This window comes from Typopeltis vanoorti, chromosome 7 (assembly GCF_054136105.1).
Source record: "Typopeltis vanoorti isolate ZY-2024b chromosome 7, IOZ_Tvanoo_1.0, whole genome shotgun sequence".
NCBI classification, from domain to species: domain Eukaryota; kingdom Metazoa; phylum Arthropoda; class Arachnida; order Uropygi; family Thelyphonidae; genus Typopeltis; species Typopeltis vanoorti.
Genome location: NC_143555.1, coordinates 105,032,578 through 105,049,019, shown reverse-complemented (window position 1 = coordinate 105,049,019; position 16,442 = coordinate 105,032,578). Strand labels below are relative to the sequence as shown.

Here is a 16,442-nt window from a genome sequence, read left to right as displayed (position 1 = left end):
TTTTATACACTCCTAGACGTTGCAATGTGTTCGTTAATAGAACGTTTTGAACAACTAAAACATATTATGATAATTTCCATTTCTTGTATAGATTACTACAAATTAATAACGAAGATTTACGAAAAAATTGTGTTGATTTAGAGATTCTCTTGATGGGTGGCGACAATAAAGACATAAATGCAATAGAACTATATGACGAGTTATGTGCTTTCCGGGATATTTTTTGAAATGAATAATTTAAATATTCAAAACCCTTTCGATATTCTTAATTTTATTGTGTCCAATAATTTATCTTTCCCTAACTTTTCAATTGCTTTAAGAATACTATTAACCTTACCTGTTAGTGTAGCAAGCGGTGAACGTTCCTTTTCCAAGTTGAAATTGATTAAAACCTACTTAAGAACAAGTATGTCACAAAAAAAGGCTTGTTGGTTTGCCGTTAATAGCTATTGAAAATGATGTATGTGCGGAATTAGACGTTAAGACCATTATTTCTAATTTGGTGAATATGAAATCAAGAACCCTAAAATTTTAATAAAAAAATTTCAGGTATATTTATATAATTTAATTTATTTTCTTTTATTCTGTAAAGATTTTATTTTTTGAATACTTATATTAATATTAATAAAATGGTCTAATTATTATTTCTGAATTCTTTTCTTATTTTCTCATCTATCTTGAGTTTCTTTTATTTTCCTAAAAGATAGTTCCACTTATAAAAATTATTAAAAAATTTTTATAACTTGCTAAGAATTTAGTAAAATGCAAGAATTTTTTAAACTTTAGTTCAAATAAATTTTAACTTTATTAAAATTCATTTTAATTTTGTTAGCGATTCGAGTGGGTGAGAAGGCTATAATCCCTGTATCATTATATTCAACGATTAAAGTGAAGTGGCTTTATCAAAATTTGCTTAACTTTTGAGAATTTTTTGAATATTCGGGTTTTTAACGATTATCCTGCCTAGTCAACACCCCCCGGTTCGTTACATTTAGCGAATCAACGTGTGGCTGTTCTGTCAAAATTTAATTAAGAAATTTCAAATAATTTAAATTTTTATTATCGTAAAAGAACCACACACACCTGGATCGTTACATGGGCACTTAGATAGACATTGCATGCAGGTGGCAAAGACCCTAGCGCCAGCTCTGTTTATAACATTTTATAGGTGGGATATTATTTCAATCATGTCTCCTAAAAATATTCCCTTTAATACTTAGTGATATAACATCGCGCGGCTTGTTCTAGTTTTAAATGATCTATTGTTAGTATTCCACCTTGTATTTTTTTAAAACTATTCTTGTAGTGCCACTGAAGATGGTCTGCTATTTCGAGACTGAAATATTTGGTTAATTAAATATCTTTCTTGTGTTTATGTGCTTATATTATTCAGAATGTAATGGAAAAGATCATGCACTTAGGTAGGTTTCTTCACAGAACAAAATGTGAGATTGAGTGGTGGGAAAAACGCCTGATGGATGGTATGACACAGAAGTGAAGGAAAGAGGAGAGAAAGTAAAGCATGAACTAGCAAAAGCGTGAGAATAAAGAATGGATCACCATACAAATAAACCATTTGTATGGTGATTCACTGATGAGAGGAGTCTTTGAGGAGAGTGTCACAAAAATCAAGCTTTCCTGGTGTAAGATAGAGGCCAACAGGACTAAATATGTAATTGGTTATGCTTAATTCAAGTGGTATAAGGGAAAATGTAGATGACGTGCATGCAAATTAGAACGAGTATAGGTCAGATAATTATTATAGAGAATTTCCACTATGTGGACATAGATTGGGAAGAGGAATGGTCACAGGCAGGAAGGAAATGGAACTTATACAGTTGCTAAGAGATAATTACCTGAGGCAACATGTAATTGGAGGGGGGACATGAGGTTCACGAGTGCTGGATCTTATTATGGTATCAGAGAAGCAATGCAGAGTCAAGCAGATGTTATGGCCTTGCAAGAGGACTTGAATAGATTGCACTATCAGATAAATGTTGCAAAGTGTAAGGTTGTGAAATTTGGTAAGCGATGGGATGCAAAGTATACATACTTTAAAGGAAGTAGAGGAGATGCAAGATCTAGGAGTGATGGTGGATAAGGACCTGAAATTCAGGGGCCACATTGCAAAAGTTGTGAAGATATCACAACTGTTAATGGCAATGATGCGGAGGACCCTGACCTGCAGAAATGGAGAGATTATGATGCCATTGTATAAGGGTTTTATCAGGCCTCATATAGATTATTGTGCACAGGTTGGTTGCTGAGTTTTTGTGGCAACGAGGATGTGTTAGAAAGGGTCCAGAGAAGATTCAGAAAGGTGGTCAGTGGTCTTTGGAATGTGGAGTATGAGGACAAATTGAGAGAATGTAAGTTGCAAAGCCTTGCAAATAGGAGGGAGAGTGGGGATATGATTGAGACATATAACCCATTAACTTCCATGATCCCCATTTTGGGGATCAGCAATATTTTTTATGTTGGCACCACTAATTTTAAACTTTTTGAGTATTTTTAAGGTTATGTGTGTACTTCAAAGTCTGCTCTCAATGCATGTAGTGAAAGTTTTTAGTTTGATTAAAAATACTTGGAATAAATGATATTGATTCAAAGTTTTGCTGGTAAGTGATGCTTTTTTCACATATGCCTATTCGTAATTGAAAATCTTATATTTTATGTTGAAATAAAAATCATTTTCCATTATGGAGGTTATGTGCATATGTGTATATTCTGAATAACATAGTACGAAAATTGAGCAATTTTCAAATTTCATTACTTAATAAGCTGAAAAATATGATGATTCCCATTTGGTGCCCATGGCTAGTGTAATGTAAAATGATTTATCATTTCGACTTATATCAAATATTATCTTATGAATACCGTGATTGCTATTTTTTATTACTTCTATGACAATTATTACTCTTAAAAATATTTTTATAGTTATTCAATTTATTTTTCAGCATAATCATGAGTAAAAAAAAGTTTTTAACGCTAAGAGAACTTGAAGAATATTGGGACAATGAACTTAATCTGACAGATGATGAAGACCTTGATGGTACTATTGATATAGTGGAACTACCACCAGATAGAGTGGATGATGTTTCAGATTTGGAAGATATAGATGACAGTATTCCACATGGAATTCTAATCAGTAAATTGCAGCATATGGGAATGGACATAGGGTTGGTGAGATGGATAGGAGGGTGGTTGACGGAGAGATATCAGAGAGTGGTTTACTCGGGAGTAGAGTCCACAAGACGGCCTGTGACTAGTGGTGTGCCACAAGGATCTGTTCTTGGACCACTGCTGTTTAATTTGTTCATAAATGATATAGGAAATGATCTGAGAGGAACAGTTCATTTGTTTGCGGATGATGCAAAGTTGGGTAGGGCAATAGTGAATGCAGATGACGTCAAAATTTTGCAGGATGATTTGGATGGATTGGAGGTCTGGGCTAAGGAGAATGGATGTCAGTTTAATGTGGCAAAATGTAAGGTTATGCATTTTGGGGTGAAAAGATTGGCGGCAGTTTACTGCATTGGTGGAACCGTGCTCCAGGAAATTGATGAGGCACGAGATTTAGGAGTGTTGGTAGATAAGAAATTGAAATTTAGGGGACACATTGCAAAAGTGACCAAAACAGCTCATCAAATCACTTGGTTGCTGAAGAATACGATGACAAGCAGAGACAAGCAGGTTATTGTTCCTCTGTATCGAGCCTTGATAAGACCCCATCTAGACTACTGTGCTCAGATTTGGTCACCTAGGTTTCTTCTTGATGGGGAGGAGGTGGAGAGGATCCAGAGGCGAGTGACCAAGATGATAGCAGGTCTGTGGAATGAACCGTATGAGAACAGGTTGAGGATTTGTGGGTTGCAAAAATTGGTTGATAGGCGGAGGAGGGGAGATATGATTGAGACATTCAAATTACTGAAGGGTTTCTATAAAATTAATTCAGAAGATATTTTTGAGAACAGGGCTGGTTGTGGGAGGACTAGGGGACATCCATGGAAACTGGGCAAAAGTGTGGTTAGTAAAGGTGTTAGAGCTGGGTTCTTTACTTTTAGAGTAGTGAATGAGTGAAATGCGCTCCCTGAGTCTGTGGTGGATGCTGTGACAGTGAATGAGTTTAAGGCGAGGTATGATAGATACTGTATGAATGTCAAATAGTTGTGATGAATATGATTTGGGGCCTCCCTCGATGAGTCCAATGACTCCCTGGAGTTGCCCGTAATAATAGTAATAATAATAATAATAATATTCTTGAAGATATCGTTCCAAATGACGTTCCAGGTTCAATAGAAATTTGTAATGAAGAGAGTGTAGTTCCAAGAAATCGGATTGGAATTGAGAAAGATCATCATTCAATATTTCTACTAATGGTGAAGAGGAATGCAAGCAATATAAAATAAACATGATAGGAAGAGTAAAAGATAAAACCCCAGTAGAAATTTTGAAATGTTCTTTACAGATAATCTAGTAGACTGTATCGTACAACATAGTATATCTTATGCAGCTCAAAATAATCATCACCAATTTACATTCTTGGCAGATTGCATCAAGAAATTCTTGGGAATATTACTTTTAACTGGATATCACTCTCTACCCCAAAAGCAGATGTATTGGTCAGAAGAAGAAGACATAAATATAGGAATTGTACGAAAATGTATGCCGAAAAATCGGTACATTAAAATAAAGAGAAACCTGCATTTTAGTGACAATACAGATATACCAATAATAAATGAAAATAGGGAAAATTATTCAAAATTCAACCAATTGTTGATGAGCTGAATAAAAATTTCATACAATTTGGAGTATTTTCCCATAATATTAGTATTGATGATCAAATGGTGTGTTATTATGGTCAAATTATTATTTTACCATAATAACACCATTATCTAAAGCAATTTATTAGGGGCAAGCCCATTCGTTTTGGTTTCAAGCAATGGGCTATGTGTTGTGTGGAGACCGGGTATTGCTATAACGCGGAAATCTATAAAGGCAAACTAAATAATTCTGAAACAGATACGAATAGGTTAGGTATGACGGTAATATTGAATAAGTTGGCAACTATAGACAAACCAGAAGAACACTGGTTTTACTTCGATAACTTTTTTACAAGTTTTGATTTGATAAAAAATTTAAAAGAGAAAATATACCTGCGATAGGAACACTGAGATATAATAGGATGAATGAATGCCCAATTAAAATGGACGGGGAAATGAAAAAAGAATTCCGTGGGTCTTTTGATAGGTTTGACAAAAGAAATGAAATATTTGGTCTTGTTTGGAAAGATAACAACACTGTTAAAATTTTATCAAATCATTTGGAAGTTCTACCGTTGGGACGAGTGTCAAGATGGTCTAGAGCTGAGAAGAAACAAGTGATAATTCCGCAGCCTAGTGCTATTGCAAATTACAATAAGTACATGAGTGGTGTTGATAAGCTTGACTGGAATATACAAAAGTATCGAATAAAAATTAGAGGCAAGAAATGGTATTTTCCAATTTTCACTAATGCAGTGGATATGGCTATAGTCAATGCATATGTCATATACTGCAGTGCTAATGGAAAAATGCCACTATTAGATTTCAGAAGAATGGTTGCGAGTCCTACTTGAATATACACTCTCAATCTGATTCCAAAAATAGTGGAAGGCCATCCTACAGTGTGAATTCACAGAAGTGTGTACCAGAAGAAGTGAGAAAAAATCCTGCAGGGCATTATTTAGAGAGAGCATTAGATGGAAAACAAAGAAAATGTGCGGTCTGTAAGAAAAATGTTAGGAAACAATGTGTAAAGTGTGATGCCAGGTTACACGTAGACTGTGTTGTTCAATGGCATTTATAAAATAATGATATAATTATTTACATGTCATGTACCGTGATCCCCAAATGGGGATTTTTTTTTTAAATCAATAAAAATCATATTTTTACTTTCTATATTATAAAATTAGATATCCCATGTTTGTTTACATGCAAAATACATTACTTCATTCAAGAAAATAATTAAAAAAAAAAAAAATCTGGCAGGAAATGGGATAAGCTAGTCAGGGGTTGTTATCAGCTTGACATGGAAGAGATTTTTCATAGAATGGGAGAGGGACAGAACAAGAAGCTATCGCTGGAAACTATATAAGGAAGCTGTGAGCAGAAGGGCAAGGAGAAGGTTCTTTGCATGGAGAGCGGTTGATGAGTGGAATGCATTGCTGAGTGTGTTGTGAATGTAGACACACATTGAATCAGTTTAATGCACGGTTGGATGAGCATTGTGTGCAATAGTGTGTACCTCCCATGAAGTCTCTGACTCCTTGGCGGTCAGATGATAATCATAATAACATAACGCTAACCAATCTAGCTATGCTGCCTCCACTTGGAAAAGTAATCATGTAGTCCTGACCTGGGAGATTGCCAGATGTAATTTTTCATTTTATAGAGGGGTGAGGAAAAGACAAGAGGGTATCTATGAAAGTTGAGAATGAAGGCTGTTAAGAAAGGGATGAGAGCTAGATGTCTCTCTCATAGAGTAGTGTGTGTGTGTGTGTGTGTGTGTGACTGGAATGGCTTGCCTTTGGAGGCGGCAAGTGAATTCAAGAGAATGTATGACATGTGGTATGAGTGATATGTGCCTTCCTCAATGAGTCCCTGACTCCCTGGAGGTCTCCTGTAATAATAATAATTTTGGCCTCGAGTAGTTAATGAAGTCAGAGATCTCAGGATAGTGGTGCATGGAGGATTGAAATTTAGGGATCATATTGCTAAGATTTATTTGGATGACTACACTGTTTACATGAACACTAGTTTGGAGGGAGAAGGAACTTATGCTTCTTCTTTACAAGCCCTTGATAAGATGATGTCTGGACTGCTGTGCTTAGATATGATCGTCTGGGTTCTGTGAAGATGAGAAGCTTGTTTAAAATATTTGGCAGTGTTACACACCAAGATGATAGATGGAGAGACTGAGAGAATGTGGTCTTAAAAGTTTGAGAAATAGAGGGGGAGAAGAGGCAATATAATAGAAATATGCAGGTGCTAAGAAGATCTTGTAGTATAGATGCAAATAAAATTTTACAGCATAAGGCAGGTGAGTGGGAAGTTATGAGTTCAAGGAAAGATATAAGCATTGTGGAACCAGAATGGAGGCCCTCTCCTCTCAGTGATGCCTTGGACTACTTGGAGGCGCTTACATAATGCAACTACCAATGATAATAACAACATACTATTATTATTATTAACACACCTTATCTGTTAGTAGTACAATTTAATTCATTAAGAAATTAATGTATACCAAAAATTTCTATCTCCATAAATTTGTTTTTTATAATAAAAAATTACATGATGATTATGAGATGCTTAGATAATTTTTTAACAAAACATTTACAAATATTTTTTTTTAAATTTTACATCATGATTATAATTTTTTAATTCTTGTAGATGGGTATGTATTATTTCTGATATTGTTGCTTAATTAACTCATATGTATTTTTAAATTTTTAAGGATGATATTTTTCACCTGTCTGATCTCTCTCTGGCTGAATCTCGGGCAACAAGTATCGCCCAAAGTCCAGGGGTATTTATTGGCAGTTTACATGGTTCGGACTTATTTAGTCGCTTGAAGTCTGAACGTCCCTTTAAGATTCCCTTACAATCTCAGCTTTCACAGCAGCAACAAACCACCTGCAGAGAAGAACCACATGAAGAAGAAGAACCAATCAAGCCTCCATCCATAACAATTAAAAGACAACGAACAAATAGTCTAAAGCACTTTTTTAGACCACATGGAAAGTACAAAGGATCACAGAAATCTCTTCTGGATAATTTCCAGCCTGGGAAACTTGTCTCACCCTCTGTGGCCTCTGTTGTAAGTTGTTTATTAGCCATCTTACTTATTTACTGTCATTTTTGTTTATGATAAATCTACATAAAATTTACTAGTGAATTTAAATATTTTAAACAAATAACTTCAAATTTAGACATGATTATATCCCTCTGGAGTTATCTTAGTCAATTTAATGTTTTTGTCTCAATGGCATTGTGAACATTTTGAAAACATCATTACTATACAAATAAGTCTGAAAATAAGTCTAATTCTTGTGCAATTCAATATGATTTAAATGAATATATTACTTTAGTTAGCAATCTGGCTATGAAGTAATAACACAACTGATTTTGTTATGGTACACATGGCAACTAGATTAATGACAGCAGTCAGAATTATGTTCCTGCAAGCTTGAATTCTCTTCAGTCATGAAGTTGCTTTGATAGCATTAGTTTCATAAATTAATGTTTCTCTAAACGATGTAATGTCATGGAAACAAGTAAAACTATCTAGAATCAGTATTAAATTTTTAATGAATCCCAGAGTAAAATAAAAATTCTGAAATTACTGAAATAATTAAGTGATGTTGTATTGAAACAGAATCTTAAAGCAGAGGTGTTAATAAAGATAAGCTTTGTACATATGCAATGATGTCACATTTATTTTCATGAAAATTTTGAAAACAAAATGAAGTCTAATGTTTAATAGAAACGGTTGCTTTTATCTGTTTAAAATCTTCGAAAGATAATCACAATTCTAGAACACCCACTATGTTTACCTTACGTGCCTACTAAAACTTTTTCAAGTTCAAAGTTTGCATGCTACCTCCAGTAATTGCACTTTTATTCCATAGAGGATGTTAAAAAAAAATTATAGTTTTTGTAGGTAAAATATTCTCTCCTATAAAAAATAACAATTTCAAAAATAACAAAAAATTTGCAAAAATCAAAAGTATACCCCTAGAAATCCAATAAAGTAACAAAATTCCGTTAAAAAAAACACTGCCACATCAAGGTCTGGTATTCAAGATCCTTGGATGCCAAATTACTGGCATCCAAGGTCTTTGGGCTAACATCAGTGAGTATTGTGGTGTACACCATCACTTACAGACAACATCCAAACCCAATCTATTATTTGTCATTGGACCTCAACTGGCATTCACTATACAACAGCTCATCTCAGCTTTCTACATTGCATCCTCTATTCTACACAGACAATTCATTGCAGGAAAATTGATCATGGGGAAAATTTATTGCAGGGAAAATTCATTGCAGGAAACATCATCACAGAAAAAATTCACTGAACGCGTTATCTGCTAGAAAATTGAAGTCAGTTTGATTTAACACATGTTATGTAGAGGTGTGTGTGATATTTGATAGTAAATTGTATCTGAGAGACACTGCGATCGCCGATGTCAGTATAGTATTGATTTCTTCTTCTTCATGCAGCTTCCTCAGTGAGAGGGTGCAGCACCACGTCCTTCCAGTTCTCTCTGTTGGTTATGGCTTTACTTTTTGTTTCTGTATAGCCATGCAATACTGCCCATGATCTTATATCTTCAAGCTATGTCCTTCATTTTTTGCCTCTTGATCCTTTCCCATAATTTTTCCTTCTAAAACTGTTAGTATCCTCTGTCCTGCTGAACCTCTCAGTACATGTCCTGCCAATTTCATCTTTCTCTGGATCATTTCCTGTAATAAAGATCTCTGTGTTCTCATTCTTTGTAGGACATCTGCATTTGTCACATGTTCTGTCCATGAGATTTTCAGAGCTCTCCTATAGCACCACATTTCAAAGGCCATTATCTGTTGTGTTACTCTCTTCTTGAATATCCAGATCTCACTTCCATATGTTAAAACTGGCCACACTAATATTCTTATCATTCTTTTCTTTGTCTCGATACCCACAGAACTTCTGAGCAGATCTTTATTTTTCCAGAAGGCATCTTTAGCTATGGCTGTTCTTATTTTTATTTCTTTATCTTGCTTTCCATCTGCAGTAAAGTAGGTGCCTAAATATTTGTATTCTGTTGTATGTTCAATTTTTACATTGTTTATGAATATATCTGGCTTGGATCTGTTTTCTTTTCATAAATTTGGTCTTTTTTGCATTTATATCTAATCCAAACCCTTTACCTTCTTCAATCAGTAGCGCTGCAGTAATTTAATTAATTTATTTCGGTTTTCTGCTATTAAAATGGTATTATCAGCATATCTAAGATTGTTGTATTTTATACCATTGATACTAATTCCTATTTTTTGTTTTTCAATCTTTTTCATCACTGTCTCACTATAGATATTAAAAAGATTTGGTGAAAAGATACAACCTTGTCTAACTCCTCTTTTTATTTTCACTATAGAAGCCTCAGAGTTAAACAGCTGCATTTTCTGTTTGGTGTAAATCATTTTTATAATCTTAAGTACATGATATTCTATATCTAGTTTATCTAATATATTGAACATTTTTAATATGAATGCTGAAATGTTAAAAGTTGATCTCAACACAACTACTGCCAAATTATAAAGGTTATACAATGAAATATGGAAGACAGAAAAAAATCCTGAACAATGGAAAGAAGCAGTAATTATAAAAATCCCTAAAAAAGGAGATCTGAGTAAATGTGAAAATTGGAGAGGAATAAGTTTGCTGTCAATTGCCGCAAAAGTTTTTACCAAAATTTTAATTAATAGATTAAAAAAGAAAATTGAAAATTTACTAAGAGAAGAACATGCAGGTTTTTGAACTGGTTGCAGAACCATTCAACAAATATTCACTCTTAGAAATATAATCGAACAATGTATAGAATTTCAAGTCCCACTTTACCTAAACTTCATCGATTTCAGTAAAGCATTTGACTCAGTAAATAGAGAGAAACTTTGGAAAATATTAGAAGAATGCAGAATACCTTATAAATTTATCAACATTATTAAGAATATGTATGATGGCAGCAAGTCTTGCATGGAAGTAGATGCAAAACTTACAGACTTCTTTATCATTGAAACTGGCAGGGGTGTGTGTTATCTGGTCTATTATTTATAATTTTAATTTATTGGATTTTGAAAAACTCAATTAATCATCAAAAGAGAGGAACACATTGGGACTTTTACATCCACACTGGAAGACCTTGATTTTGCTGATGACATAGTGCTCCTGTCTTCCAAGTTAAATGACTTACAGCTAAAAACTGATGTCTTTGCTCCATGCAGAAACTGTGGGTCTACATATAAACAAGAAGAAAACCAAGGTCATGCAAATAAATGAAAAATCAAATAAAGAAATTAAGTTAAAAAATGGAACAATTGAAGATGTTGATACTACATACATACCTCGGATCAGTAATAAATAAACAAGGCAGCACTGACAAAGACATTTTACAAAGAATTGCTAAAGCACAAAATTGTTTCAGGTCACTAAACAAATTATGGAAAGCATTAAATATTACAGTTAAAATGAAAATTAATGTCTATAAATCTATTGTGCGAGCAATACTGCTATATGGCTCTGAAACTTGGAAACTTACCAAAGCACAAAGCAATAAATTGGACATTTTCTAAAACAAGTGTTGAAGAAGAATTTTAAAAATCTTCTGGCCAAATACAATTACTAACAAGGAAGTTTTAAAGAAAACCTTCTCCAAGTCAATAGATGAGATTCGCCTAAGAAGATGGAAATGGACCGGACAAGTTCTTCACATGGGGATAAACAAAATTCCCCAAGTAGAGTTGGGCTCCAGAAGGAAGACACTCTAGAGGTCATCCAAAATTAACTCGGAGAAGAATGATGGAATCCGAAATGAAGGAGGCAAGATGGGCGAGTTGGGCAGAAGCAAGAGCAGCTGCGAGGGACAGGGGTAGATGGAAAACCAGCATTGCAGCCTTATGTGCCAGTAGGCATGGAAAGACTTGATGATGATGATCGAACATTTTATTATGTTTTACCCGGTCAAAGGCCTTCTGAAAGTATATGAAGCATAGGTAAATGTTCCTATTTCTTTCAAGTGTTCTTTCTGTTAGTATTTTTATTACAGGATAGCATTAATGGTTCCCATTCCTCTTCTGAAGCCTTTCTGTTGTTCACTCAATTCACCGATTAAGGCTCTTTCGATTTGCTTGTTAACAATGGTTAAAATAATTTTAGATGCATGGGATTTTAGGCTCACAGTTCTGTAATCCTCTCAATTTTGTGCATTATTTTTATTTGGAATTGGTATACAGATAGATGTTGTAAAAACTTCAGGTAATTCTATTGTTTTATAGATGTCCTGAATGGATTCCACCAAATAGTTGTTATTATTGCCAGTCAAAGCTTTCAGCAGCTCAGCTGGGATATTATCACACCCAGGGAATTTATTATTAGGAAGATTCTTAATTACATGTTCTATCTCCATTCTTGTCGGTAGATTGGTATCTGTTGTTATGTTTAACTTAAGGTGTCGTGAATCATCTATCATGTTACCATCATCATAGAGATCTGATAAGCACTCCACCCAACTTCCATTTATCTTTTCCTTATCAATGATTGTTTCCATCTTTGTCCTTGATCTTATTAGATTGTGTACGTTTTGCTTTTCCATTCAGTTCTTTCACTTTCAGGAATGCTTCTCTGGTTTTGTTTCTATTTTGTAATTCTTCTATCTTGGTGCACTTACTATTTATCCAGTTTTCTTTCAGTCTTCTGCATAACTGTTACATTCTTTTATCCAATGTTTTATACCTTAATCTTTCTTCTTCATTTGCTCCTCTTTTCCATGTTCTTCTTTCATCGATAAGGTTTATTACTTCTTGTGTAATAAATGGTTTTTTTCTTTCTTTCTTGTTTATTGATGTGGTTTTTAGCAGATGTTATACACTACAAGCAGCTATCATCTGGCATCTCAGTGTTACACCACAATCTGGTGTAACAGTGGGGCTAGTATAAGTAATTGCAGTGTGCAACACAAGACTAAAGTCCTAATAGGTACCATCTAAGTTTAAAAAAAAAAAAAAAAAAACAGTAGTTCAAATAGTAGTCTTTGAAAGTTTTGAAAAATAGTAGTCCAAAGTTTTTAAAAAAATAAAATAAATAAAATAAAATAAAAATAAACAAATATTAATTTGGTCTTAGGATGACTGTCTCCCAAATCTTTGGTAGATTTATACAGCCATACTTGTTAAGGTTTGGAGTAAGTTTTAAGGCTTCTGTTGATTCCAGGAACAACCTCTCTGACTTGTAGAAGCTTCTGTGCATTACTTTTGTTTCTTTCCAATTGATCCTGTGTGCAGGGGTATCCAAAGCATGGTCTGCCAGACCTGACTGGCCATAGCGAAAGTGTCGGATATATTTTTTGTGTTCACTGAGGCGGATGTCCACAGTTCTTCCTGTTTGTCCGTAGTAGGCTTGATGGCAAGAACAGGGCACTTCATAGACTCCTGGATGTGATAAAGGAGTGCATTTGTCCTTAGGTGAATGGGTGAGAGTTGCTAATTTTACATAAGGTTTAAATACTGTGTGTAGTTGGTGTTTGTTACAAATTTTTGTTTTGTAACAAAACAAAATGTTTGGTTTGTTACACTCTAGATCTCTTTTCAGATGTGCCTTTATTGTATGGGATGGTGATAGTTTTGTTTTAGTCTTCTGTGGTAGAAAGAGGGGATTTCTGGGGTAGCATTTAGTATGTTATCTATCTTATGGGGATTATAACCATTGGTTACGAAGGTGTGACATAGGTGAGAAAGTTCAGCAGTGAGAGCAATGTCATTGGAACAGATTGCTCTAGCTCTATCGGTTAGTGTTTTTAAGATACCATATTATTGAGAAGGGTGATGGTGTGATTGTTTGTATAAGTATCTCCCTGTATGTGTGAGTTTTCTATAAACCGAAAATGATAAGGAACCTTCTGTAAAATGTGTGATCAGTGTGTCTAGGAAGGGCAGGCAGTCATTGGCTTCTAGTTCCATTGTAAAGTGGATTTTTTGCTGGCTATTTAGATGCACTAAAAATGTATTCAATGTGTCTGGGCCATGTGGCCAAATAGCAAACACATCATCAACATAGCATAGCCAGAGACTAGGTTTGAGAGTGGCTGTGTTGATAGCTAATTTTTTCAGATGGTCTATGTAGAAGTTGGTTAAAGGGGGGGGGGGGGGCGAATCCATAGATGGGACAGCTATGGGTTCGCAGAAATGCAGTTGCGTGCTATTTTCTCCATAACTGAATCTAAACTATATTACCTACAAGTTACATTTATTTTTGCTACTTGTTTTATCGTATAATTATAGTTTTAATGCCAGGGCAAATAAGAGATCCTTTCATATTTCTTCATTTAGAATTGTATCACTCTGGAGAACAATGCCACTATCATTTTTTATTTTATTTTTTTTGCTAATTATCTTAGTTGCCAATACATTTTATTCTCCCAGAACTTGATTCACGATAATTATTTTTGTCAAACAATTATTTTATAAATTCATATAAAAATCCGAATCTTAAAATAAATACAGCCTCCATTTGTTACAAATTGTTTTCTTTATTAACAATTAATATTCCATCTACAGAGCGTGTAGTAATAAAAAATATGGATAACTTTATACGTACATTTTTTTAAAAACAATTTTTTTTCCCACATATATCCGCAATGAATTTTCATGCGATTAATTTTCTCCACGATTAAATTTCCAGCAATGAATAATCTCCATGATGAATTTTCCTCGCCACGAATAGTCCTCTCAATTAATTTACTCCGTGATGAATTGTCGGCGATCTTCCCATGATGAATTGTTGGCAATGAACTGTCCGGACACGATTCTACATGCTACCTGTAAGAAGGGCAGAGCATGTGCTTTTGTCAGATCTGCTATCCCATGCCCAAGGTTATCAGACTTGGAGACCCCCTTATATGATTTGTTTTGATTCAAGATTTCCTTGCTTCATTTTTTTGTCTTCATTTGCTGCCTTTACTGTGTTTCTGATTCTCATGATGATCTTTTTAATTATTGATCTCTTAAAGTTTGATCATATGCAGTCTAATTAGCCAAAGAGAGAGAGAGAATTCAGAAATTATTTTTCTTCAAAACAAAAAGTTGGTCCTTGTTGGAAATCTAAACAGCAAAGTAGAAAATGAATACCAGATATTATTTTATTACTGTTATTATTATCAACAGACCCCCATGGAGTCAGGAGACTCATCTTGGGAGGTCCTGCTCCCACATGCACTGCTCATCATACATTGATTTAAATGCATTCAATGTTCCTGCACTCAACACACTCTCAGGCAATGAATTCTAATCACCCACCACTATGCATGCAAAAAATCTACTATTCACCCCTTTGCTCACACCCATCTCATACAGCTTCCAGGGATGGTCTTTCATTCTCCTCCTAACTCCAGATATTCTATGGAAAATCTCATCCACATTAATCTGGTAATTATCCCTTACCAACTAATTTGCATTTTCTCAACTTATCCCCATATCCCACATTCCAGAGACCAGAAATCAACTTAGTCAATCATCTCTGAACCCTCTCTAACATCTCTGAACCCTTTTGAAAACCTGGTGACCAGATCTGTGGACAGTAATCCATATGTGGCCTTGTACAATGGAATCAAAACATCCTTCCTTCTACATGTCGCTGTTCTCTGCATCGTTCGCAAAATCTGCTGTGTTGACCTCACAATTGTAGCAAAATGTCCACAAAATTTCAAGTCCTTATACACCATCATCTCTTAGATCTTTCATTTCCTCCACCTCCTTTAAAATATCTCAACCAATTCTATACTCAGTATCCCATCTTTGCTTCCCAAATTTTAAAACTTTATACTTTAAAAGTATAAAGTTTTAAAGAGGAAGAGGGCACTCATGAGTTAAGCCTGGCAGATGTGTGTAAGAAGAGCTCCCGATTGAGATAAGTTATTCTTGGAATAATTAAGTATATATGAGTATTTGTTTGAGTAAGAGCTGCTGTAAAAGTTGTGCGCTACCGGTATTATTAGTGTGGGGGATTTATTTTGCCTAAACTTAATTACGAATTCGTTAGTAACCGGCAAAGGAAACATGGCGGTGGCTTTGTCATTCCATGACTTTAATTTAGATTTCAGTCATTTCGTTAAGTGTGAGGTGTGCTATATGTATTCTTTTGATTACATAAATGATTTCTGGATGTTTAGGGCCGATGGAAGGAGGGTGTGTGTGTGTGTGTGCAAAGTGTGACCTGAACAAGGAATTGACGAATGCAAATATGAAATTGATGACAGAAAGTGTTAATAGCGAGAATGGCACAGAGAAAATGAGTGTAGGTTTGAAAGAGAGACGAAAAAATGTTAAAAAATAAGAAGCGATTTGAAAACCGTAACGGATGTTAAAAAGGACGAAAGTGAGGCGAGAGTGGTGAAAGGAAACAAAATTGAGAGAACGAATGAAACTGGAAATGGTGTGATGCAGGAATCGAAAGTGGAAAAAATCGCAAGGATGAATAATAGCAAAAGTTGGACAGAAAGTATGGAAACAAAGAACGATAAATGAGAGTGAAAGTGAGAAGAGGGGGTCGAGAGTTAGAAAGTTGGAAAGATTGAATGATAGAAAGAATGTGATGCAAGATTCGGAAGTTGAATTGGATTGGATTGGATGAGGCAAGAGATGAAATGGATGCGG

The 16,442-nt window shown here is 34.7% G+C and overlaps 1 protein-coding gene across 1 annotated transcript in view; it reads left to right on the top strand.

Annotated features, from left to right (window-relative positions):
- LOC150104937 (uncharacterized) overlaps positions 1–16,442 on the top strand; it is a 352,647-nt gene that overhangs the window by 276,246 nt on the left and 59,959 nt on the right. The window contains exon 13 of the mRNA XM_090395091.1: positions 7,495–7,857. Within this exon, the coding sequence (XP_090251217.1) occupies positions 7,495–7,857 (363 nt within the window). The remainder of the gene's footprint in view (positions 1–7,494; positions 7,858–16,442) is intronic.